The sequence below is a fragment of the Phaenicophaeus curvirostris genome, chromosome 1 (genome assembly GCF_032191515.1).
Source record: "Phaenicophaeus curvirostris isolate KB17595 chromosome 1, BPBGC_Pcur_1.0, whole genome shotgun sequence".
In the NCBI taxonomy this organism is placed as follows: domain Eukaryota; kingdom Metazoa; phylum Chordata; class Aves; order Cuculiformes; family Cuculidae; genus Phaenicophaeus; species Phaenicophaeus curvirostris.
In genome coordinates this window covers 139,803,972-139,830,199 of record NC_091392.1, presented here as the reverse complement: position 1 = coordinate 139,830,199, position 26,228 = coordinate 139,803,972, and the positions used below count along the sequence as shown (strand labels likewise).

At 41.7% G+C, this 26,228-nt stretch overlaps 2 protein-coding genes across 2 annotated transcripts in view; one reads left to right on the top strand and one right to left on the bottom strand.

The window, feature by feature from the left end:
* Positions 1-26,228, top strand: part of GABRA5 (gamma-aminobutyric acid type A receptor subunit alpha5) — a 58,278-nt gene that overhangs the window by 7,279 nt on the left and 24,771 nt on the right. The window contains exons 3-6 of the mRNA XM_069876112.1: positions 1,469-1,590; positions 3,501-3,568; positions 3,683-3,903; positions 21,973-22,055. Coding sequence (XP_069732213.1) covers positions 1,469-1,590; positions 3,501-3,568; positions 3,683-3,903; positions 21,973-22,055 — 494 coding nt within the window. The remainder of the gene's footprint in view (positions 1-1,468; positions 1,591-3,500; positions 3,569-3,682; positions 3,904-21,972; positions 22,056-26,228) is intronic.
* GABRB3 (gamma-aminobutyric acid type A receptor subunit beta3) overlaps positions 1-26,228 on the bottom strand; it is a 193,053-nt gene that overhangs the window by 150,249 nt on the left and 16,576 nt on the right. The gene's annotated exons all lie outside the window — the stretch shown is intronic.

Below are 26,228 nucleotides of genomic sequence, written 5' to 3'. Positions count from 1 at the left end.
CACCAGCAGCTAGACCTGAGCCAGATGTCATATCACTAAAACTTCCAGGCCCGTTATACGGGCATCAGTGAAGTCCCATTAGTGTAGATATTGTGCAGATAAAACCAGGCTGAAGTCCTTTGTCTTTCTTTGTATAAATTCTATTCTGTTAGATAAGCCTAGTGCATAAGTTACAAGCATTCTGCAAGGCAAGCTGATCAGAGGAATGCTTTAAGGTTCTCTATTTATTCACTGATTTATTTCCCTAGGGACTAGTAGTAAATAAACATAGATTTTGGGGTTTTTTTTATCTCTGGGTGACTGGCTCACATCAAGTTCAGGTTTTTGGAGTGTGATTCCTGTCTGCTGGCAGGGTGCATGAGGCACAGTACGGTTCCTAGTGGAGTGATGTGCCCTATTGCATCTGGAGCATTTGTTGAGAATTGCATCAAAGACTGCAACTTGAATAAACACTGAATGTGAGCAGACTTGCTATCCTAAGAGTTGTTCATTGCTTACTGCATGTGAAGCATGTTTATGGATAAACTTATTTGCCTGTTCTTTAGGTAAGCAAAGTCAGTAGTAGGTTGGGGATTCTCCCTAAGCATCTTTAAATAAAAATGCAAGTTATCTTTGTGCCATGAGTTGAGAGCAGCTTTCTAGGTCTGAGCCATGGTTAAAATGCTGAAATTAAAAAAAGAGTTCAGAATAAAAACAAATGTGGCCCAAAAGATGTGGAATGAGGCCCCCTACACATTGCTGTTATTTGCATACTACAACAAAAGAATAATACATGCAAAAGAGAGAGGAGAAAAGAAGAACCTTACTTTCTGTACTGCAGTATGTTATTTCAGATGCCTCAGTGATTTAGGGTGAGATTTTTGAATGCAATGGGAGTTTGTTGTCCTCAAATAAAGTTGGAGTTCATCCTTTGTTCTGGCAATAAATTATATAAACTGTGGAAATTAGAAGCAGTTTGGCATGTAAGGATTAAAGAGTACCTTCAGGCAGACTTGAAGGAGCGTCCCTAGGCAAACCCATGAGGCTCATGGAGCTTCCCTGCCAGGTAGTGCACTTCCCAAAGACTGAAGAGCTATCCCAGGGAAAAAACACTAACAGTTTTTGCTGGCAGTGTGAGCTGACCTTACTCCTAGCAGAGGATGGAGACGTGCTGGTGTGGGGAAGGTGGTGGGGCTGAGGTGGGGCCGGGTGGCACAGGAGGTGGGGATCTCCCTGTGCATTATGGCAAGAGGGTCAGTGGGCTTAGGCATCTCCCGATCCAGTGCCGCAGGGCTGTACCTCCATGGCATGGATCCTTCCTCGAGTCCTCCTCCTCCTGGGAGAGCTGTTTACGGTCGCTTATAGCAGGCAGCCCAGCTGGAGCAGCAGCAGAGGGCAGAGTCTTGGAGGCTCCATCACAAAGTCGAGGTTGAAGCCCCTTGAGGTCACCATGGCTTTTGACGTGTTTCTTTTTGTTTGCATAAAAAAGGTTCTCACAAACGCCAACAGCATCAGGAAAAGAGCCCGCAAATGATAACATCACTATATTCACCAGGATCTTGGATGGTCTGCTGGATGGCTATGACAACCGGCTGCGCCCAGGACTGGGAGGTAGGATAATGTGTTTGCTGTGGCCTGTCCCCTCTAATGTGGGACCATTGTCTACATGACGCCTCTCCGCATGGACACTGACAAGAAAGTTGTATTTCCTTAGCTAAACAAAGACAAGAAATTAGATTTGTCGCCTGGCAAATGGGGCACAGTACAAAGGTCGCTGAAAGTCATCCTCTTATATTGATTGAGGTCATCTGAGGTTGGGTTAGAAGAGCATGTGTGATGCATTTTTTCTGTTGCTTTTCTTTCTGGTACTCCCTAAGGTAAGTGAGACAGGGTGCTAGTAGGTTGCTGCAAGTTTCCCTCGCTGGTCAGCATGTATAAAATTATGCCAGTGACAAAAATCTCTGTTAAAAACAGATCCCCGAACCATCTATTTTCAGACAGCTACAGCAAATCCATATTGACATGTCATTTTGATAACCTTTACAGCAGCTATTTTAAAACAATAACATGTGAATAGTTGCTTGCCGTCCTAACCTTGTTGAGCCCTCCTTCAGCTATCTTTCCCCCAGATTTCTCTCATCTTCTCCCCATGTGTAAGCCATCTGTTATGTTTCTTCCCGGCCCTTTTTTAGTCTGGCTACCCCCACCCCTTCCTCTTGTGAGACCAACACGTTGCTTTCATCCCTTTCTATACTTCTCCTCTCACTTTACACAGAGATGCTTGAAAATAGGGCTCGATGCTCATATCTTATGTAACAAACTTCTGAAATTTTTGCCCTTAAATTAAATTAGTCCTGGATTTGAAAAGATGCCAGGAAGATTTAGAGACTTGAGGGCAGAATTAATTTCACCTACTTTCAAGATCTATAATATAGATGTCTGAAATTGGGCACATCACCCATGCCAGCAGAGGGGAATAGGTCCTTCTGAGATACAGTCATTACATCCTATAGTAGATACCGAATATGAGCTAGCAATGTACGCTCACAGCCCAGAAAGACAATCATATCCTGGGCCACATCAAAAGAATTGTAGACAACAGGCTGAGGGACATGATTCTGCCCCTCTGCTCTTGTGAGTATTGTGTTTAGCTCTGGGGTCTCCAGCATAAGAAAGACATGGACCTGTTCTAGTCCCTGTCCCCCTGTTCTAGTGGGAGGTGTCCCTGTCCATGGCAAGAGGGGTGGAACTAGATGATCTTTAAGGTCCCATCCAACCCAAACTATTCAATGATTCTATCTATGATTCTATGCTCAGGCAGGTCCAGAGGAGGGCCAAGAAGATAATCAGGGGCTGGAACACCTCCCATATGAGGACAGGCTGAGAGAACTGGGGTTGTTCAACCTAGGGAAGAGAAAGCTCTTGAGACACCTTATAGCAGCCTCACAGAACTTAAAGAGTGCCTTCAGGAAGGCTAGGGAGGGGCTCTTTATTAGGGAGTGTAGCAATAGAATGAGGGCTAACATTTTTAAGCTGAAAGAGGATTTAGATCAGATGTTAGGAAGAAATTCTTTACTGTGAAGGAAGCAAGACACTAACAGGTTGCCCAGAGAAGCTGTGGATGATCCATCTCTGGACTGTTCAAGGCCAGGTTGGATGAGGCTTTGAGCAAACTGATCTAGTGGAAAGTGTTCCTGCCCATGGCAGAGGAGTTGGAACTAGTTGATCTTTAAGGTCCCTTCCTACACAAACCATTCTGTGAGTCTATGATGAAAACCTGTCAGTCAGAGTAACTGCATCTTTGAAGGGCCTGTTTATTTCCATTGATTTTAAGAAGAGAGCCTGGGCTGCCAAAGGTTGACATCTGCATTTGATAAGGACTGAAATTCCTTCCCTAACATCTTAATTTCAGGCTTTTGCAGATTTTTGAGTGATTCAGAAATTGTAAATAGAGAAATGCATCACAAGCACATATTTGCATCTTAAAGCAATTACTAATGCAGAGCCTGTATTTATTACAGAGAGAATAACTCAGGTGAAAACAGACATCTATGTTACCAGTTTTGGCCCTGTGTCAGACACAGAAATGGTAAGTTTGAGCTCATGGCTCCCAACTCCCATTGTATTTACTTTGCAAAAGTAATGTTTGGAACCATCGCCTCTATTCCGATCCTGCAATACCTTGACTGTTTCTTTGTGCCAGGAATACACCATTGATGTTTTTTTCCGACAAAGCTGGAAAGATGAAAGGCTGCGTTTCAAAGGACCTATGCAACGTCTCCCTCTTAACAATCTCCTTGCCAGCAAGATTTGGACCCCAGACACTTTTTTCCACAATGGCAAGAAGTCTATTGCTCACAACATGACAACCCCAAACAAACTTCTGCGCCTGGAGGATGACGGCACTCTGCTCTATACCATGAGGTAATAACCAGGATCAGTTTCTTCAGATGCTGTTTCCTATCTAGCTCTGCAAATGCTTTTGGGGAGCCCCACTTGTCCCACTCATAGTAGAGCCAGGCAACCGATCTTTCACACATATTTATGTGAATGCTGAGAAAAATGGAAAACATAATCACTGCCTACAAGTACCAATTAATTTGTAGCTTCTGAGGACTGCTAGTGCTTAAATATTTCCTTTGATTAAATGGAAGGCATATTCTCAACAGATTTGATGATTCAGTCCAGCTTTTTTATGAAGGTCTGTTCTCTCTTACTGTTTGTATTTGCAGCTGCAGTGCTGATTGCCGGACTGTCTCCAAGGCCAGAAACAGAGATCTTGTTCTGGGGCAGTACATCTTGAACCCTTGGAATTTCTATTACTATTTTTTTCAATTTCACTAGTAGTGCTACAACGCAAATCATCATAGGGCTAAATGAAATAAGATAGCAGCACTATGAGGCTGCTTTAGCAAGTACTTTCCTGAAAACAAAGCTGGCATATGATATTGGCAGAGACACAGCTTGGTGTCTCAGATCTTCAGGGTCATGCTTCTCATCTGATTAGAGGATACTGCCAAGCTTCATCATTGCATAACCTAGGTATAAGACATAATATTGGTGATGTTAGAGGGTTGTCTGAAATTCTTCTCAGGCCAAATTCCACATCGGTGTACTGCAATTTGCTCATTAAAGGTAATTAGCCTGTAGTAATTAAGACTGCTGTCTGTCTTCAACAGGGTTTTCTCCAGGAGTGTAGTCATGCAGACAACACTTGAAAAGAGAGATGAAAGCCTGAAGTTAGGTGCTGATATGCCTGAGTTTTCAGCAGGCAGCCTCCAATGAAGGAAGGAGGGAGCTGAGATGAAAGGGTGGCTCTTCGGGGCCAAGCCGACAGCCACCTGGTGCTGTATATTGGGAGGGCAAGCCATGAATTTACTCTGGGGGCCCAGTGGTTAACACTTGTTGGGGCTCAAAGGGATTACACTTTCATGTGAAGGCACCTGAAGCTTCCCAGATTTTCTTTCAAGTGTTTTCAACTTCATTTATTTATTTATCTATCTATCTATCTATCTATTTAAATCCCTTCTGAAAGAAAAACAGATTTAGAAGAAGTATCCCTATGTAAGTCCTTACAGCTTTAGACCATCACAGTTGCAACTGCAGTAGCACTAAAAAGACTTAGGTATATATGAGGTCATGTTTAAAAGAAGGAAAAAAACCCTCATTTTTAGTTCTACCATGTGTATTACACTTCTTACTAGCCCTAAGTTAATGGTCTCTGCAATAGTAAACTGGAATAACATGAGGATACACATACAGGCTTAAATGAATAAAAGTCAGAATAACTATCAGAAAACCTTATTTTCACAGAAGTATTGGTAACACCAACCTTAAAACCTGTGTAACTGCTTCTAGGACTACACTAGTACCCCTCCAGAGACTGCTACAGAGGCTATTCTCAATTATCTGTGTAAATTGCTTGTGTAAGTAAAGTCCAGATCAGGCTTGCAGTCAGCCTGGAGCAAAACATTACGTTGTGTGGCAGATTTGCAGCTGGTATGCTATTTCTTTGCAGGCACTGGGTTTTGCAGTGTTAAAGAAATGTGGCAACCAGCTGAGCCCCCTGAGGTAGCAGAGTGAGACCTGAGTAAGCTTGCCACTGAATCTGAGTTAGTCTATGGCAGTGCCTCTTCTGTGACCATGGCACAGTAATGTCACATTAGGTTCCATAGGCTATAGTTAATATTGAGGAAAACATAGTGCCCTATTCGGCATTTGCAGCTGGAGAAAAAGTTGCTTTTACACAGATTTTCTCATCATCCCACGCAGTCCCTTTTCCCCTGTTTTTCACAGGAGGGGAAGCTCGTTGGGATTGATGTTTTTGTAGGCTACAGAAAGACACAGACTGCTTTTATAACCTAAAAAACATGCTACATGATTATTTTTTTTTGGTAGAGTATTGTGTGTGGGTGTGCATGTGTGTGGAAATATATTCATGCTAACCATGGTGTATATGGTAAGAAATGGAGTGCAAAGCTTTTTAAATAGCTTGCCTTCCACTATTGCAAGTAATAACTTTAAAAATAAAAGAAGGGTGTCTGTGCTGTTCTGTTTAAACACAAGTCAGGAGACTACTTTTGTGATGTGCATAGAGCTGTGCTACTTTAAGGATGGAAGTTTTTTGTGATGAGCATTTCAGCAGCGTGAGCAAGCGAGGTGGCTTGGAGTTCCCATCCCAACCTGTGCAGAGGTAGGTGTGACATGCAGCCGGCTCCTTCAGCTGCCTTTGCATGTCCTGATCAAAGTAACAGCTCAGCAGCGCTACCTAGCATGGCTTTCCATGAAAAGATAGGCAGCATTGGGCTTTCTGAGGGGAGAGCTGCTCGTCTCTATGCTGGTGTACTGGTTGAATGTACTGGGTCTTAGCCGGGGCTTGAGCCCCATCTCCTTTAGCTCCTAAGAGGCTTACTTAGTCCTCAGGATCTGGGGATTTGGAGACAACCCTCTGTTAGCTCTGCATTCCCCTCGTTTCCAAGGAGGAACTGTGAGCTTCCCAGACTGTACGTGGGAGTAATCTTTGCAGGGAGGATTGGACCCTCTGTCATTGACAGAGATGCCTGAATTGCTTTTGCAACCTCGCATCTGGCTGCCTGAATGAAGAGGAGGAAAGTAGCCATGCCAATGCCGACCCTCCATCTTATTTGACTTCCAAATACGCTGAGTATGATCATCTGAGCAAACTTCCAGCTTTAGCACTTGTCAGTATATACATTTTCATGATACATGTGTTTACTTATAAAGAAAAATGTATTCTTTGCATATTGCATTTGGTCATATGTTGTCTAGCTCAGAGGCTGATGGGATATATGTTGCTAGGGAAATCTAATAAATGGGCTTCTATATACATGCAGTATTAAAACATTTCTGCATGAGTATAGGAATACAGCATGTTCTCTAACCAGGTTTCATAGGCAGAAGTGTTCTCTGCAGGGAACAGCTTAATAATTCCGATTGTCTTTGGTTTGGTAGGCCCTATTTGTTTGATTTTGCTTATGTGGTTTACAAATGATTCACTGCAGAATTGAATCTTGCAAATTCTTTTTCTGCCCCTAGAGGGAAGTATTGTCCATGTCTCCACTTTTAAATGCCTTTTTTTTCAGTAAGAGCATTGAAAAAAACTAGCTAATATTCTTCATATTTCCCTTTTCATATTTCCCTTATCTGTTCAGTAAGTAGCTTTGTCGGTAGAGGCTGAAAGTTGATTTCCCTTTAGAATCATAGAATGGTTTGGGTTGTTCGAGACCTTTACAGGTCATCTAGTCCACACCCCTGAAGAAGCAGGGACATCTTCCCCTAGATCAAATTGCTCAGAGCCCTTCCCACTCTTGAGTGTTTCCAGGGATGAGGCTGCCACCCTAAGCAACCTGTTCCAGTGTTTCACTACCCTTATTGTAAAAAGTTTCTTCCTTATATCCCATCTAAATCTACCCTTCCTTAGTTTAAAACCATTACTCCTTGTCCTGTCACAACAGGCCTCACTTAAAGACTTAAAAGATATTAGTTTATCTTATTTGAGAAATAAATGTTATAAAAAGCATGAAGCTCATTTGTTCCACAGAACTATCCTGAAAAAATGAGGACAGCTGTTTGAGCATCCTTTTCAGGCTAAGAGAACAAACATGTCTCAGTGAGCTGAAGTTTTTTACTCAGTGGGATTTGGCTATGAAGACAGAAGCTCAGATAAACTTTACTGTAGACTGCCAGGAAAAAAGCTGCAAATCTGCCTTTTTCTTTTTCTTTTTCTTTTTCTTTTTCTTTTTCTTTTTCTTTTTCTTTTTCTTTTTCTTTTTCTTTTTCTTTTTCTTTTTCTTTTTCTTTTTCTTTTTCTTTTTCTTTTTCTTTTTCTTTTTTTTTCTTTTTTCTTTTTCTATTTTCTTTTTCTTTTTCTTTTTTTTTCTTTCCAGAACTTGTACGAAGAAGAGCGTGTTCACTAGAGCTAAACCTTTGAACCATAATTGAACTTTTGGCTAGCAGTTCATAGGGAATTTTTAATGATTTTTCTATCAGCTTGTACAGACTGAAAAGTGGTTTTGTGTCATCACAAGGGTTAGTCTCCTTGGAGCTCCACTCTCGCTATCTTTTTGAATGAACTCCAAGGCACTTTCGCTACCACTATAGCTACCAGGCATCTGATATAATTTGGGATTTTAAATATGACACGATCATACATCTGAAGAGTGTACACAGATTTTTCCTGTGTTATTATGGCAACTGAAGGTTGCCAGAGATCCTAGGAGTGTTTACAGTTGAATCTTTGCCATCAATCTGCAAATGTATAGTTTATCAGATGGAGACTGCAGACATTTTTCGCTATAGTGTTAAGAAACTGCAAAATTTTGAGTACAGCCCTGAAATACAGTTTTATGTCACTCCTGGAAGACATTTAAAATTCAGCAATGTGTAGGATGGCTATCCACTTGATGGCAGCATAACCACACTGCTTGCTGTTCTGTAGTGAATACACTGACTTATCTCAGTTGAAAATACTGTTTCTTACATTAGCACTGAGCATTAAAATTGTGTATGTGCAAGTGTACACATGTCCTGGGCGCATGTTAACGTGAAGTCTACTCTTACGTGAAGCACTTCATTAGCAAGCTAACCATTTTATGTTGTAGAGCTATTGGTTATAAAACTGGTTGACTGGAAGATAAGATGCTACTTTAAAGCCTTCCATTGAGAAAGACAGGTTTTGTTTACTTCTTTATTTTAAGGGGGAAAATATTCTATGAAAAATGTATGGATTGTCAACGACTGACTTTGGCAGAAGGCAGCCTTTCCCAGATGCAGGTTTGCTTCTATGGCCCTGAGCAAGGAGTGACCACTGAGTCTACCCTTTAAAATGAACCCTTGGTTTTCAATCAGCCTGCTGCCAAGACAGGAACATTTCTGTTCAGTTTGAATACGTTGTTCATATTTCAAAGGGAAGATTTCATTTATGCATCCATTTATATTTACAGCAAGGGATCTGGCAATGCTTTTGGGCATTGTATACATATTACAAAATTAATTAGGAGCTATCAAGCCATACAAATATGTATTTCCTTTCCCTGTGTTAGACTTACTGCCTTCTCTTTCACATTTAAGCTTCAAACAGCCTGAAGCTGGAAGGAAAAAAAACCAAAACAAACTATTTCTTCACATTGGGCTGAGTCTTGCATGGTGATGAAACACTGCGGTGGTAGCAAGGACTCTTAGCTGCTTTTCATCAATTCAGATTTTGACAAAGTGAGAGAAAATAGGGATATATGAAATGAAGGTCTATTCCCTGAGGATAGCAGCAGGATTCTTGTTTTAACACCAAACCTATCAGTTCCAGTCTCTCTCCTTTGATTGCACATTGCCCCATTTCTCAAAAGTTGTCCTTCAAGGAACCAAGATCTGTTGTTTTGTCTGGAGTTACCCACAGGGAGAGAAAGACTTCAGAGGAGACTGTGGTGTAATACATTCAAAATGAGCAATTACGACCTGCCCAAATATAGTCTCTATGTAGAGTGCGTGACAATAGACTATTCTGCTGCTAATAAAAGTGGGCAGAGCCCCGCAGAGATCTCCATCACAGAGACAGGAACTTGCACAGCAAGGGAAGAATTGATTAAAAGACCAAACTCAAACCTGAACCAGCCCGTCCTTGGATGAGGGAGATATTTGCCTGCACTTTGAGGGGTTATAAAAGGTCTGACTTAAGTTTCAGATCTGAACTGAGCACAGAGGCAGATCCATCTTTCCCTTGGGGCTGGCTGGTACAGTTTCTGCCAGATCCCCCTGTTTTATAAAGGATGAACCAGAGGGAGTTGACCTGATATCCCAAGCGTACATGGAGTGGACAGGGTGACAGAGCAGAAATCAGAGGGAAGCAGTGCCCTGACTGATATCCCCTAAGCATCCCCAGGAACTGAACTGGTCACTCCATCTTTGCCAAAATCTGCAGATGGGTCCCAGCTTCTGCAGCTGGGGCCTTCAGAAGTACCTGGTAGATGCTGAAGAATTGTTATGACTATGCTAACTTTTTTTTTCATTATTATTATCAGGAGATAATAGAATTAGAGCTAACTCCCTAGTCATTTCACTTAAACTGAAATTAAAATCTTCATCTGCTTAATCAGAAATACCGTTCCCTGAAGTACATTTATGTTTGTGCTGAAACATCAGACTGCCAATGAGCAATCTAAAATATGCTGTGGTGGAGTGCATCAGGCAGGATGGGTGGGATTCACCTCAGCTAATTTTACTCATCTGTAATGTTGATGGCTGCAGCTGAGTCTCTTGGCTCAGAATTGTTCCCAGTGCAGGGGAGAGACTTTTGTAAGGAGTTAGTTGTCTGCATTGTTTCAGATGTCTATTTTAGTATGAAAGATGCTTATTTCTCTCCATTCACACTTGAAGGGGTTTCTGTTTTTTTCACAGTGGCAGAAAAAGCATCATAGGGTAACTACTGTTACTACTGATGTCTGTATTCAGTCACAAGTCCCATCCTACTTCCTTAGTTCCATAATCATGTAGCCTAGAGGTTGGTCATGTGCCAGCTGCTTCAAGCTATGGGATGTTCTGGGCAGCAGCTGGTCCTGTTGCTGTGTTGTGGAAGACTCGCACAGCTTACTATCCATATAATAGACAGCCCAAGGTTATGGAAGCTAGCACATGGACACACACTTAAATTGGGCTCAGTCCTCCACTTTTGTCTAGATGGGTCTAGGAGGGAATATAGCACACTTTAGAAGGAGCTCAAGAAACCCCAATAAATTGCAATCCTGGCTTTGCTTGTTTAGATGAAGGGAAGAGCTCATAGAAGGGGGATGAGGAAAGGAGTGTCTAGAGAGGGATGCCAGAGCCCTGCTAGCTGTTGGCCAATGTTGGGTGGCTGTGGTCAAGTCAGGAGTGCAGGATCAGGAAGATGCATTTGAGGGCTTAGGTGAGATAGCATTTTGCAAGAAATGTGGATAGAAGAGTTTTGGGGAGGAGGATACGTGGTACTGATGATGTTCACTCGGGAATAACTGGGAGCTGCTGCAGGTTGGGTTGTAGATACCTGAGGTAGTCAGAAAGTAAAAGCATGTATGTGAGGAATAAAGGGCTTAAGGAGGCTGGAGAGCAGCTCCAGGCTACTTCAGAAAAGAAGACAGGAAGGGCCTGCTCCAAGATGCTTCTGAAACATCTGATTAGATGAATGCATTATAGCGTGTTGAGAAATTAATCCTAGATTGTAGTATGGCAATTATCCTGTAGGAAATTCTTGGTAATTTGACCTTCTCTGAAGGCTTCATCAAATTGAAATACTAATTTATATAGCTGAGTGAAGTTGTTCACTGGCATGGATAGGAATAGTCTTCATTGCCCCGTTCTGTTCCTTTATACTTGACTTTTCCAACCTTTCTACAGGAAAGAGTCTTGGTGTGATAGTCTTGGTGTCTAGAAGTCTTAAGACATTGCCTTTAGACATCTCAGTTACTTTTTAGGAGATCTTATTGTGTTAGCATATCTTATATTGATACTGAACCTGACATTCCATTCCTACTGTTAAATTAAAATTTCCTGAAACTGCACATGCAAATTTATATCTTAGTCATGTTTATGTAATTAAAAAAACCCCAAACTGTTTTTTCTCTCTGATTGCTCTAAATAACGAAGCAAGTCTTTTCACCAGGTTCTAGCTAAAATCCTGAGGTTGTACCCATTACATACACTACATCCAGTATAAAAGCATTGGAAGAATTTCTGCGAGCAAGGCTTCTCTTTGCATACTCCTGTCAAGAATTTGGACTGGGACTCTTTGATACTGGAAGAGATGATAAAACCCTGGATTATTTTGATGGCACAGTCAGACTTCATAAGGTTGTCTCATTGCTCTACAGTCACCTCTTCATTGGCTAATGCGCTCATGTGTCCTGTCCATGTAAAAAAAACCAAAACCCAAACAATTGTTTTGACTTGGAGATTGAGCTAAAAGACAAATAAAAATTGCAAAACCTTCTAAGTCAAAATAATAAAGAGCTACATAATGTTTTTGCCATTAACTTTGTATCTTAAAAACATTAGTTACATAAATTGGTATCATCATCAAGTAGACTCAAACTGCTATCTCTAGGTTTGCACAGTCTAGGAGTAGAATGTTTCTCATCCGTTCTACCTGGAGAGGGGCAGATTTAGACTACATGTAAGGAAGAATTTCTTCACAATGAGAGTGCTGAGGCACTGGCACAGGTTGCCCAGGGAAGTTGTGGCTGCCCCATCCCTGGAGGTGTTCAAGGCCAGGTTGGATGGGGCCTTAGGCAGCCTGGTCTGGTGGGAGGTGTCTCTGCCCATGGCAGGGGAGTTGGAACTGGATGATCTTTAAGGTCCTTTCCAACCCAAACTATTCTATGATTCTATGATTCTGATTCTAACTCCTTTTGCTTTTCTGTCTCTTCTGAAGGTGTCATCAAGCTGGCCTTTTGCTGAGGTAGAGGCACAGCTCTGTCATTCCTGTTTGCAAGCAAGGGCACAAGGGTGCATGCCCTGGGAAAAACAGTACCCAATGATCTTGAAAGGAACAGGGAGCTCCCATCCAGCTGCATGACTCCATCTTAGCCGTGGGGATATCTAAGTGGAGAGAAGGAGCCAAGTGCACTGTTGAACGTGGTTTTGCATGGGGACAGTTACATGTCACTAGGACATTTGTCCCTTCCTTCTCTCTGGTTGTACTACAGCAAACAGGCCCTTAAGCTGTAGTGGATGCTAGCAATAGTGGCAGTATAAATAGCAAAAAGATAGTAAATTGAGGCCTGTTTAATGTCTGTTTATGGTGTGAAACAGCTGAGTGAAGGGCTCTCTCCCTGGAGCAGTGGGCAGTTATAGCCTGCTCGCTTGTCTGGTATTTCATGGCTATATTGATCAGGAGCAGGTAAGATTTCAGAGGCAATGCAAAAAAAAACCCCAAATAACAATATCCTGTTTGGGTGGCTAAACACCCTTTTCTGTGTACCAGTAGGGGTGCATACAAATAGGCATGTGCACATTTCCCTGTGAAAAAGCACATTGTCAAATCACTTGGTCATAGAGTCACAGAATAGTTTGGGTTGGAAGGGACCTTTATAGGTCATCTAGTCCACCCCTCCCCTATAAGCAGGGACATCCTCAACTAGATGAGGTTGCTCAAAGCCCTGTCCAACTTAACTTTGAATGTTTCCAGGAACCGGGCATTTACACCTCTTTGGACAACCTGTTTCACTGCTTCATCAACCTCACTGTAAAGAATTCTTCCTTGTATCTAGCCTAAATTTACCCTCTTTTAGTTTAAAATGATTATTACCCCTTGTCTTATCACTGCAGACGCCATTTTCACAGAGGTCTGGAGTAACATTGAAGTTACACAAAACACAGGAGATTCAGATGAGAGGTGACCTGGGAGGAGGACATAGAAATGTGAGGTGGATAAGAAGAGTTTGGAATGAAATGCAAGTTGCTGAAAGGAGGCTGTGATGTGACGTCTTGGGGCTCTAGATCATTCATTTGAACTGTGTAAAGTAACCAAGTATTTCGACTCTGTATGTAGGGTTTCCAGGTTGTAATCCCTCCTACTACCTTCCTGTGCCTATGCATCCCAGTCTAGACAGAGGAGAGATCAAATGGTCTGATACTGTCCACCTGGTTCCCCCTGCCCCTTATTACCGTCTAAATCCAGCTAATTTTTCTCTATTTGGAAATACTGCCTGTGGGTTAGTCCCTGTCCATAGAAATATAAAGGTTGTATGAACTGGGAGGAAAAGAACAGGATGGCAGTGCAGCCAGGTGACACTCATCCAAGGAGGGAATGTGTGCCATACTGGCAGTCCAAAAACCTGTACTGATCAAGTCATCTAGCGGCTGGTATCAAAACTGGAGGACAGGTGCACTATGCCACATCCATCACAGTCATTAGCCTCCATCACCTAGGATGCTATCAATAGTTTTCTATGCTCCCTTTTTCCTCATGTACTTGAGTTATTTTCCCCTGAAAGCAAGGGTTGGATGACCCCCTGTGCTGTTGAGTGGCACTGGGCATTGCCTTCACTGGCTGATTCTGCCAGTAGCTGGGAATGGCTTCTCTTGAGAGCCAAACAGATGCCCATAGTTCTGTCTTACACAGTACTGAGAGAACAAGTGTGTTTATCACAGTTAGCATGTAGTTGAACATGCCACCAAAGGGTCATGCTGATGAGGAGATCATGGTCAAAACATGTGGCATGTGGAGACTCGGGGAAACATGTGGCGTGACATAATGAAGTATGGGTTGGTTGAGATATTTCCCATTTTACCTACATCAACGTATTTGTCTAAAATTTCTTCAGAAAAGTAAGGTTTGTAGACAGAAAACCTAAAGGAGTTGACTGCCAACTTGGGCTTGGGGTTTTTATTGCACCAGTTAGTCTGATAAAGAATAAAGCTTCTTCTAGCAGGTTTTACCTTGCTCATGGGCTTCATGAGACACCTTGCACGAGAAGGATGGATAGGCATAAACTCTGCTCCATCCATTGATTTTATCTATATTAAGGGAAAACTCTAGAATGAAAAACACTGTAAACCTTTACCAGGAGCTAGAAATGTGATTCTTTCTAAAACGTCCCAAATCTATCAAAGATCAGATAATTTAAGTGTTCTCTTGGTTATTTCATTGCTTTTCTCTCTGTCTAGAGGCTGAACATACCCCCTGCTTCTATCTAAGTGCATGCTCTGAGTATGCCAACGTACATGCCATGCGGGGAGGTCATTCTTGCCGTGGTGTAGCTTTTGAGATCAATCTTGTCTACCTCAGATCATCTCAGGATAACCTGCTCTTAATCTGTGCAGTTCAAGTCTTGTTTTCTCACTTCAATGTAAGCTATGCTAAGGATTTGGTTTGCTTAAAATGAGAGTTTTGCTGTCAAGTACACCATTAATCTGAATTATGTATTCACAGCTCACAAAAACATCAGTAAGTGAGGCTCTTAGTCTTCCATAGCCCCTTCCCTGTGGCATTTTCAAAGCACATTTTTGTGTCATATACAAATAATGCATCTAAGCATCACAGGAAAGTTGGGTAAGGGTAGTATTCTTGGCAGAGTGGTTATAAAGGAAGAATGAGCTAAGACAAATTTCTGCAGACCAACTCACTCCAGCACGTAGCTTTAATTTTAATTTCTATTCTGTATTCACTGTGTATGGTGGATCCCAAGGAAATGAGTGTACAACTGGCATTATAAATAAGAAGCAGTGAAATGCCTCCACATCCCATGCAGAGGTGCAGAACAAGGCCTTGAGTCCATATTTTTTCCTCTTATCCAACACAATGACGGCTTCTCGAACAAGACGGTGTTTGAGTTACCAAGAGTAATGACTTCTTTCCCCTGAGTCAGGCTGCAGTTACCCAGCCAAGGACAGGATTCAAACTGAAACTTAAAGCTTTCAATATCGTGACTGAATGTGGATCCGCTTTTGTGCTATATTATGTAACCCTCTATCACCACTATGAAACGGGTTTCTTAGGACTATGAGAAGTGCTTCAGAACCAAGAAAGGTCTTTACATGTGCGTGTGTGTGTGTGCACGCGCGCGTGTGTGTATGCTCAATATAAGCACATTTTACATTTACTGTAGGAATGCAGGAAGACAGCAGTTCCTTGGACTGCACACTTACTGTGCTAGGGCCTTAAAGAAGTCTTCCTTTGAAACCCTTTGAAAAGGAATAACGGTTTGGTTACAGAAGTGTTCCTAAGACATCACAGTGGGAGGGCTATTCACTAATTGTGTCCTGAATAGTTGTGTCCCGAGTCACAGAATCACAGAATCACTAGGTTGGAAAAGACCCCCAGGATCATCGAGTCAAACCATTCCTATCAACCACTAAACCATGTCCCTGAGCACCTTGTCTACCCATCTTTTAAACACCTCCAGGGACGGTGACTCAACCACCTCCCTGGGCAGCCTCTGCCAGTGCCCAATGACCCTTTCTCTGAATTTTTTTTTTCTGATGTCTAGCTTGGACCTCCCTGCATGGAGCTTGAGGCCATTCCCTCTTGTCCTGTCCTCTGTCACTTGGGAGAGGAGGCCAGCACCCTCATCTCCACAACCTCCTTTCAGTAGAGAGCAATAAGGTCTCCCCTCAGCCTCCTCTTCTCCAGGCGAAACAACCCCAGCTCTCTCAGGCGCTCCTCATAAGACCCGTTCTCCAGCCCCCTCACCAGCTTTGTTGCTCTCCTCTGGACACACTCCAGAGCCTCAACATCGTTCTTGTAGTGAGAGGCCCAGAACTGAACACAGGATTCGAGGAGCGGTCTCACCAGTGCTGAGTCCTGAGGGAGAATAACCTCCCTGGACCTGCTGGTCACGCCATTTCTGATACAAGCCAAGATGCCATTGGCCTTCTTGGCCACCTGGGCACACTGCTGGCTCATGTTCAGTCGCTGTCAACCAACACCCACAGGTCCTTCTCCACCAGGCAGCTTTCTAGCCACTCTTCCCCTAGTCTGTAGCTGCACAGTGTTGTTGTGCCCCAGCTGCAGGACCTGGCATTTGGCCTCATCCCATTGGTCTCATTGGACCTCATCCCATTGGTCTCAGCCCATCGGTTCAGCCTGTTAGGATCCCTTTGAAGAGCAAAAGAGTCAAGGCTAACTGAGTAATTTCACAAACCTAACATGTTCACAGTTTGAAAAAAAAACAAACAACCAACCCAAACCAACAATTGTCCATTGTTCTGTTATCTGCATGAGTGTATGAGAGTGCTTAATGGAGATGCTGCAAAGGCTGATATTGTTCTGCTGAGTCCTTGTCAGAGCAGGTACTTAGGGAAGCTCCTCCTGGAGTTGGCTCCTGAGAAGAGTCTTGCCTGATGCTGAAGTCTCCCTTTGCAGGGAGCCAGTCAGCCCCTTTGGGTGGGATAAAGCTTTGGTAAGGCTGGATCCACTTCACTGTTTTTTGGCATATTTGGGATATAGTTGAGATGAGTTTCAAGTACACCTTTTGCCTTCTTTTAAGGAAAACTGTGATGGTTGGCCTTTGGCACTTTGGTTCTTCTGCCCCTCTTCCAGCCTGAGCCCCACAGCGGGTGCTGGTTGCCAGCACAGGTAGGGCCAAAGCACGGCATTGAAATGCTTCCTTTAATGAGGGGCAAGGGCGTTGCACAGAAATAAACGACTAAGAAGATGGAGCTAGTTTGGGTATTAGGGAAAATAGGCAGAAAAGCTTTGTATTTCTCTGGCCCCAACACCTGAGAGCTAACAAAACTTCCCTTATGTCCCCTTTGGTATCTCTTATTATTCGTTGTCTTAACTTCTCCCAAAAGTGACTTGTGAATCTGCCTTTCTGCTCCCCTCAACTTCTAAAGCTCTCTGTTTTAATTTGCTTGTGTACTAAAGCTAGTAGCTGATAAGAAAACAAGTCACTGTGGTTGTTTATTGCCTCCCTGGGCAGCTGACTAGCCTCACCTCCTGCCTGATGACTGCAGATAATAACTCCAGAAAGTGTTTTCTGCACTTCTAGGGTAGCAGAGAGAGGATAGCTTTGCTCAGTCTCCCAGCTCTTTTCCCATGAGCTGGAGCAGATGCTCCTTGCATTGAGGGAAATCATGGGAACAGTGTGGAGGACCTTCTAGTGCTGTAAAACAGGCTGGTGAGGGATGGGGTGTCTTGTATCTCTGGGACTTCTGCTGAAGGACTCCCAACTCTCCTTGAAGTACAGTCACTGTGGATGTCTGGGTCCCAAACAGCAGCATTTATTTCATTCCCACATGCTTGACTTTAATGCCACCTCTCTTCCTTCTCATTAAAAAGCCGCAGTCTCTTGAAAGCTTCATTGTACTTAATTCTCCAGTGGAAATAGCTGTAGGTGACTTTTCTCGAATGAAAAAGTCTCGCGTCTTGCTGCTTGAATTGTGCTTTTCGTAGATGGACATTCACATATGTGTCTATATTTTGTTGAAACAGAACTTCACTAATGATTTTTGTGTTCATAAAGTAAAGGCTATATTTAATGAAGCTTTGATGAAGCTTTCACATACTGTTATGTATGATACATGATGTAGTTTGGAGACCTAACTTTTTTTTTCAGATAGTTAAGGTTTGCTATAGCATTTTGTTGATTGAGTGGCATTTGGATAGCAGTGTTAAGTATTTGGAGCACTGTGAAACTGATATGTTGGTGTTGATAATAAACCAGTAGCTGTAAACTGGGTTTGTTATATATAATGGGTGAATACTGGCCCCATTGAAGTCAGGTAGAATTTTACTATTAACTTAAATAAAATCTGAGTTTCATCCTCCCATTGTAAAGGACCTTCAACAGCCACTTAAAATCTTGCCAAATCTTTGAGTGAAACTAGTCCCCTAGGGCTTTTATTAAGACAGAACAATGGTGGAGGAAGGAAACTTTTAAATGTTTCTGTTGGAAAGAACTGCAGTTTGAGCAGGGCTTGTGCTGTGACAGAAAAAATCCTGGTTTGGGGACTGTCTCTAGCTCAGATAACTGCTGCAGTGAGTCCAGCAAGATTGTTCTGGAGTGACCATATGAAAAGGATTAGGCAAAGACTATTTCATATATGCACGCCAAGGCCTTTCTATTCTTTCACGCCTTTCTATTCTTTCAATAAATGCAAACTAGGAATAATTTCATTATAATCAGCTGTGTAAACTAGGGTATGCAAATGGTACCTAAGCTTTAACACAGTGTTAAAAGCCAAAGTGTGCAAATATCACCCCAGGTGATATTTGAAGGAGGAGGTCTAGATATCAATTTCTTTGTGACTCCTGGAGCTAGGACATGAATATATAGTTTGTACTCTCCACATAGGGGCAGATCTGTGTGCAGTGACCTGTGCTCCTAGCCCCCTGCGTGTAAGAGATGGCTGCTGTGCTCCTTTTTTTTTCTGTATGCAGTAGAAAATCCAGTCTCTTTGAACCAGGAGTCAATTTAGTGACTCTGTTTTTCAGGTCTTCACACAGTAATGAAAAACAGCTCCTGTTGGGCACAGAGCGCTCTGCAGAAATTCAGGGTTGTGACATTTATGCAGTGTCTCAGAACCTACAGTCAATTTTTCTGTTGTGCTGCCCATTATAAGATGCTTCACAAGCCTCAGGTAATGCACACTTTGTAAGAGGTAGTTAAGAGAGTGTTCTCTGAGCATTTTAAAATTACCTAAGAGATACCTAAGAGATACCAAATTACCTAAGACATACTTTCTAAGAACAGCATGTAACAGATAGGTATAGACAGTTCATTTATTCAAGATGGCCAGACTAGGGGTGACCCTAGGATGGAGGCACAGGAAGAGGAAAGAAGCATGCAGATATGATTGATAACAAGCAAAAGGAACTTCTCCATCCAAAGAATTCTTGTTAATGAAAGAAAAGGCTGTACCCAAGCACATTTTCAGCTGCTAAACTTTGTTCTTCCTACCCCTGGGCTTGACCCAGAAGAAGGTGCCAGGCATCATCCTTTTAAGGGATGTGCAGCCTTTTGGTGGATGAATAATTCAGAGGGGGCATAGGAGTAACTGTAGCACCAACAGGGTCTCTGTGGCTTCTTAGTGGCAGTGAGGTGCCCTCCAGACTTATGTGCTACCCTTCATCTAAGACAGGCAAAAATAATATCTGCAGGGATTTAACTGAGTTCCACTACGAAACAGTCTTTGTGCACCTCATTCACTCCTTTTCCGCATTTACAGCTGAGGAATGTCTACAGCCTCCCTCATTACATACAAGGGTTATTTCCAGAGATGCAGGCAGCAGTGTACAATTCATAGGACAATCAGATGAAACAGAAGGTCTTATTCATAATTCTACCTTGAATCTTCCTTTGCTTCCTGATTCCACAGCTGCTCTCTCTTGGTGGGAGGGATATAGGGATCCCCTCCTTTGAGATTTGCAGATTACAAGTATGTGTATTAAGAAGTTGTCAAACTGCAGCCTTTGAAACAGCATACTTAAAATGTTCATAGAAAAAGAGACAGGCGATGGACTGCAGTAAAACACACCAGCTTTCTTATGGAACTTGAAGCAAGGTTTCGGAATTTATCAAGATAATTAAATTTGCAATACTTAGTACAGAAAATATAATGATGCACTGGAGGGATGACAGCCTTGCTTTAAAGTACCCATTAGAGAGATTTTTATGAAAAGGATGCAAGTTCTGGATGGAATGCTACTAAAACCAGCTTGTTAAACTTGTCCATGTAGCACTCTCAGACTGTGGCTTTGCTGGCTCTGGTGTCCAAGGGCAATCTCCACTGCAGACAGCTCCATATTTTAGTGATTTTAAAATTTTGTTTTGCCTGAGGGCAGCCTTAGTCATTTATTTTCTATATTGTGGGCTTCATGTTGCTCTTACCAAATGATACCTTATCTCTGTTCTTAACTGGATTTTTTTCTTTACATTTTCTATTACTGTTAGCAGTTCGCCTGTTTCCCTCCCTATTTCCCAGCCCATCCTCATGATAGCATCTCTAGCCAACATTACTATTGGATTTCTCTGTGCTTATGTTGCCATTTCCAGCTATTGGTAAAGCTCCAGAATTTCTATGCGTTGGCAGATATTGGAGCTGTTTCCCCAAATTTGTTGTCCATGTAGCTGGACTGCCCCAGCATGGCATCATTGCATTGTATTGAATTGAACTGGCTGAAGGCTGTACCATCTGTACACGGACAGCTTGTTACCCTTTACAGTCTCTTTGGATAGAAGTTCTTTTTGCAATAATAGTCACTTTAGCATGCTAATATAAAATGGGAAGTATATATAGCCATGAAGTATGGCTATGTGTGGCTGTTGCAATAGGAAAGAGTATTTTTGCATTCTGGTAGTAGGGTATTATGGATTTCTTTGCAGATTTTTGCACCCCAGGCAGCAGTTTGGTAAGAAATAAGGCTAGCCTCCAGCAGAGCCCTACACCACTCCCGCACAGGGCAGTCTGTGAGGACTTCATGTCTCTGGTCTGTCACCTTTGAGGCAGAATAGCAGCATAAAGTGAGAAAGCCACAAGGGCATTCATAATATAAAATGAGATTTGCATCCTCACTATTGTGAGCAAACCACCTGCTTTATGCAAATATTAAAATGACCTAATCAGAAACAGGTCCTTATAGTACTATGTGCTGCATACACCTAGAAAAGTAAGCTTTGGCTGTCTTGATATATTTGATGTATTTGATACCAATATAATTGATATTGCACTGATCAGAAATTTACCTTAGATTTTAATTTGTGTTCAGCTTGTTTTATCAGTTGTGCAGAACGTGCACAGGATGTGTCTAGCTTTTATTCCTAAGAGTTTTTCCTTCCCTACCTGTACATCCACTATAGCTCAAGAATTCCCATATAGTGGCAGGGTGGCCCAGGATAAAATTGTTTCCCCAGGCAATATGCTGGGCAAAATGACCTGACATTTTTTCCTGACAAGGTGTCCAGGTAATTCACAATGGGACTGACTGATACTGTGTGATTTCCATGAAAACTGACTGTAGTGCTAGACATAGATATAGGTATAAATATAGATATATAATTGACTTTATATGTTACTTTTTGTATAGATATAAATATTTAACATACTTCTATTTATTAATCATTTTTTTTATTTGTGTATTTAAATAGTTACATCTATATGTAAAATCAGTGCTTCTTTGTAACTGTGCCATACTCAGGAGTCAAATTCCTAGTCCAGTTGCAGCATCTACGGAAAGTATATAAGAATAAGGTGCATGGGGCAGAAGCTCCAGCACAGGACTTCCTTTGAGTGCTAAGAAGAAAGAATGATCTTACTGAAACAACTTGGTTAAATAAAATCAGTTCATGTGTCTCAGCATTACTAGATTAAACCTTCAGCATACACACATAGTGGTCCACCTGGTTAATCCTGCATTCAGTCTAACAAGGGGTTGCTGTGATTTCAGCAGGAGCAAGGAATCTTCAGAAGAAGCTTGCTTGTGTCAGCACTCATGTATTGCAGCAAGAGGCCTAAAGGGGAGGGGCTGTAAAAACAATCATGTGTTTTCTTTTTACTCCTGTACAGATTGACCATCTCTGCTGAATGTCCCATGCAGCTTGAAGATTTCCCCATGGATGCACATGCTTGCCCATTAAAATTTGGAAGCTGTAAGTTGTCTTCTGAAATAAAACTGGAAAAAGCCGTTATGTGGCTTTTCATGTTCAGTCATGTCTTGTACAAATCATTCACCTTTCCTCATCCCGCCCCTTTTAACATTGCTCATTAGCACGCCCAGTCTGCTACCCTGCTGCTCCCCTTCTGCTCATTTTCCATGAGTGTGCTTTATCTGGCACTGCTGCTTTTCAGCTCATGCTTGCATGCTCCATGATGAATGGTGAACTGATGGGTGATACATCTTCTATACCCACATCAAGCAGAACAGCCACTGTTAGATGGAGTAGTAGATGCAGACAGCTAAGTTGATAACTTGGTTTTACATTTGTAGAAAAAATGGAGCTTTCGTTGGACAATATCAGATTGATGTGCTATTGTGGTACTTAAGTGAATCAGACTGCAGTGCAGTATCTACATTACATATATTAAAAGAGATCTAGAATATTAAAAGAGGAAATATCTTTCCATTTGGCTTTAATAAATCCAGTCCTATATCTTGTTACATGATGTTGCATACACATGTATTTTCTATATATGCACAAATTATTCTAAACTGTATGCTCAATGATGATTTTTTCCCCCATTCCAAGCCTCTAATCCACCACACTGCTGCTTTGCCAGAAGCTTACTTTAAAAATAACCTCAGGGGATCAGATGGTTATATTTAAAAACAAAGCCCTTAATTAAAGTACAGATGAAGCTACTACAGTAGACATTTTTTATTTCAGTAATCAAATCAGAGGTTCCAGGTGCAATCAGTGTCTCTAAAGGCTTTTGAAAATTACCAGGCGAGGCATTTTGCTACTCCCTGAAGCCACCTAACTTCAGCATTTTTTCCATATTTTTTCAGTTGTATCAATTCAGAGTCACTAATCCTAGCAAGATTAAGTTTTGCCTTTATCATCTATATCTGCCCTGGTTTAATAGTGGCTATGCATTGTCTTCTAGTGATCATACTAAGAAGTAAAAGCCCTGTTTACAGTAATGATTACCAAATTACTGAATTTAAGATTAACTGATTTCCCTTCCCTCTTCCAATCCAGATAGACTCAGTTTCATCTGAGTAGCCATCAGTATTTTACATGGTCACTGAGGGCTCAAATCTGTCTATTTACTTCAGCAACATTGATTTACAGCAAAGCCAATATAAACCTGAGCATCCACAGATATTTACACTCAACTTAAAAAATTATATACCAGACATCCATTTCATTCCAAACTTGAAAATACGAAAATATCTCACAGGAAAGTGTCATTATTTCTATATAAGGTTAAACTAAGGTTTGTGTATAAGGTTAAAACTATTGGAAGGAATTAGGATGAAAAATAAGAATAAGTTATCTTTCCTGGTATTACATAGTCTTTCTGTATGGACAGATAAAGTTGAAGTCACATCTGTTGGTTTCTAGTTAAGACTATAGAACTGGAATGTTGGATAGTTTTATGAAACCTTGCAAAACATGCAATATAAAACTAAAAATCACATATTTAAACAAAAAGCCTGCATCAGAAATCTGAAGCTCACCCTTAAAGTTAAAGGGATGCTTCAATGCATAAGTAGGCTAGGTAGGGGAAGGTAAAGGTTCTAACTCTCCACACAGTAAGACACACATGCAAAAAAACCCAAACATGCAAGTGCAGGAGGTGACATTACTAGATAAGCTACAAATGCTTAGAAGTAGTACAGTCTTCAATAGCATTGCAAAAAAAACTCAACAATCTGTCTGAATGCAATTACGTGTACTCCTTGTGTCAAATGTGTTACACATTAATCATCTGTTAGGACACAGGTAATTTTAACCCTAGCGGAAAAACAACACTGAAAAGTCATATTTTAGGTATGTGAGGTCTGAATACGGTTTTAGTTCATGATCCTTGCCATGCTCAGTATACAGTCCTAGAGTATATTTTATTAGCTACTACAAGTCACCTTTAAGTTCTTTCTGTGTATAGACACAGAATCATTTGGCCTGTGTTAGGCAACATTGGCAGCCTCTACAGTAAATAAATGCATAGGGACAAATTATAGACAAGATTTCAGCCTTGGGAATATCTGTATTACTGATCTGACAGCTCTTTAGTAATTTATTGTGATTTAATATGCAGGTGTTTACACAAGTAGCACCCAATAAGTCAGGGTTTATTGAATTAGCCCAGATGTATTTTAGGACAAAACAATATTTATTCCCTATTTACAGCAATAAGGGTTTGCATTAAGCGATCATCAGGCTTGCGGCAAGGCAAAGCCTACAGGGGCATATTATACACATGCATATGCCCTTTCAGCTTTAGCTTTCCTCCCTGTCTTTCCCCTATGGATTTCTTTGTAATGGACTTCTTTCCCAGAAGGATTTTGAAAAGCCTCAAGGAATACCATCAAAGTAAACGTTAAACATATTATCAATAGAGCTGGGAGGGTGGAGAGATGGTCAGAGGGTGGAGAGGGCAGGGCAGTGAAGCAAAGCAGCCAGTGCACAGGCAGATAGGCAGCAGAAAGGGTGCGAAGAAGCAATCGGTGCCACATCAGAGGGAGGAACAGGTTATTATTTTTCTGGCTGCATGAGCATTTACTGCACTTGCTATAATTCATCAAGCAAAAGAGAAAAAGCCCTGACATTTCCTTCAGTATTAAAGAGAAGGAATGTTAATCTTGGTTATAGAAATAAAGGTAAATGTTGATTTTTTATGTCCCGTTTGGCTGGTTTCTTGTTATATTACTATTGCGGGAGATTTTATGGACCTAGGCAGCATTATATGTAGCAACAGAATATTTTGTAGAAATAATTAAAAGCAAGGTCAAATATGGGAAAAGAGTTATTAAGTTACACGCACACACTACCAGCCTAGATACCTGCTGGGCAGTTCTAATGCCAGCTACAGAAGTAATAATTCTTAATTCCCTATAGCATGTCATGAAAAGCTATGCTGGCTAGAGGCCAGAAGTTCAAGGATGGCTTCTAATCCACTGAATGAATGAAGGAGGTTTAGTTGTCTTCCTCTTAAGTACAACGCCTCAGTGCTCAAAGATGGCAGGGTAGTTGGGTTTGGTCCAGGAGGTAGATGTACATGGGTACTGTACTGACACTTGCATCCCTGCTAACAGTAAGGAATCTTATTTAGAGATACAAGGGAACTGGGGATGGTGTATGAGCACAGTCTCTTGGATCTCTGCAGACAGGCTCTGCTCCATTCAAACCAGGGATGCTCAGTGGAGCTGGCCATGGCAGTTTGTTCGTTACCTCAGGATGGTATGGGAAGGAGGCTGGTTTCTTCCATGGCCAAGTTTAAAATAAACTTTCTGCTGCAATTCAAGTGCTGACCTGTACTCTAAATAAATCAGCCTGATCAAACAGGATTCTGGTGAAATTTCCTGATGCCAGCCACAGTTTTGCTAGCATCTTAGCCTAAGAAATTCCTCCTTACCCCCACACTATTTCTGGCATGGGGAAGAGGAGTTAGATAAGACAGCAAGAACATTAAAGGTAGTGAGCTTTAATGTTTCACCTCTTCCACTGATTGGCCTTAAGAGTACATTAAAAGTATCACTTAGTACATTTCCCAAACACCCATGTGTCACTGGGTAGGTAAGCATCATTATCTTTAGGGCAGCTGAGGCAGAGAAGTTAATTGACTCTCTGTAAGGTCACACAGCAAATCAGTGTCAGAAAAAGGATTAGACTCAACTTCTTTGGTTGAAGAGACAGATGTCTAATCCACTAGACCATGAAGGCCTCTGTCCAGGCAACTGACTTAACTCCTAAATCTCATTTTACTCATGCGTTAACTATATCAGTTTTACCTAGCTCCCAGGGTTGCCCTGAAGATGAATTAGTTAATTGCTTTAAGTGAACGTTAACCAGTGCTTTGACAATGTCAAATACTGTAAGGTGGAGTCTGTTTATGGCAATGATTTCTTGAAGGCACAGTGTCTGAGTACGTGTAGTTAGCAGATCTTGTATTGTGGAACAGATAAATGCATGAATCTGCTGCCCACTAGTCTCTCAGCTGAAAAACAACGCTACTATTTTTAAAGTATATAGTCTGATGAATATTCTGAAAATAATGAGATCCCCTAGCTCATGAGCAGTATAAAACAGGCCTGGTGTTTATTCCTGATGAACTTAATGCAGCCATGTAGATGGCAAATGTTGATCACTGTAGATCAA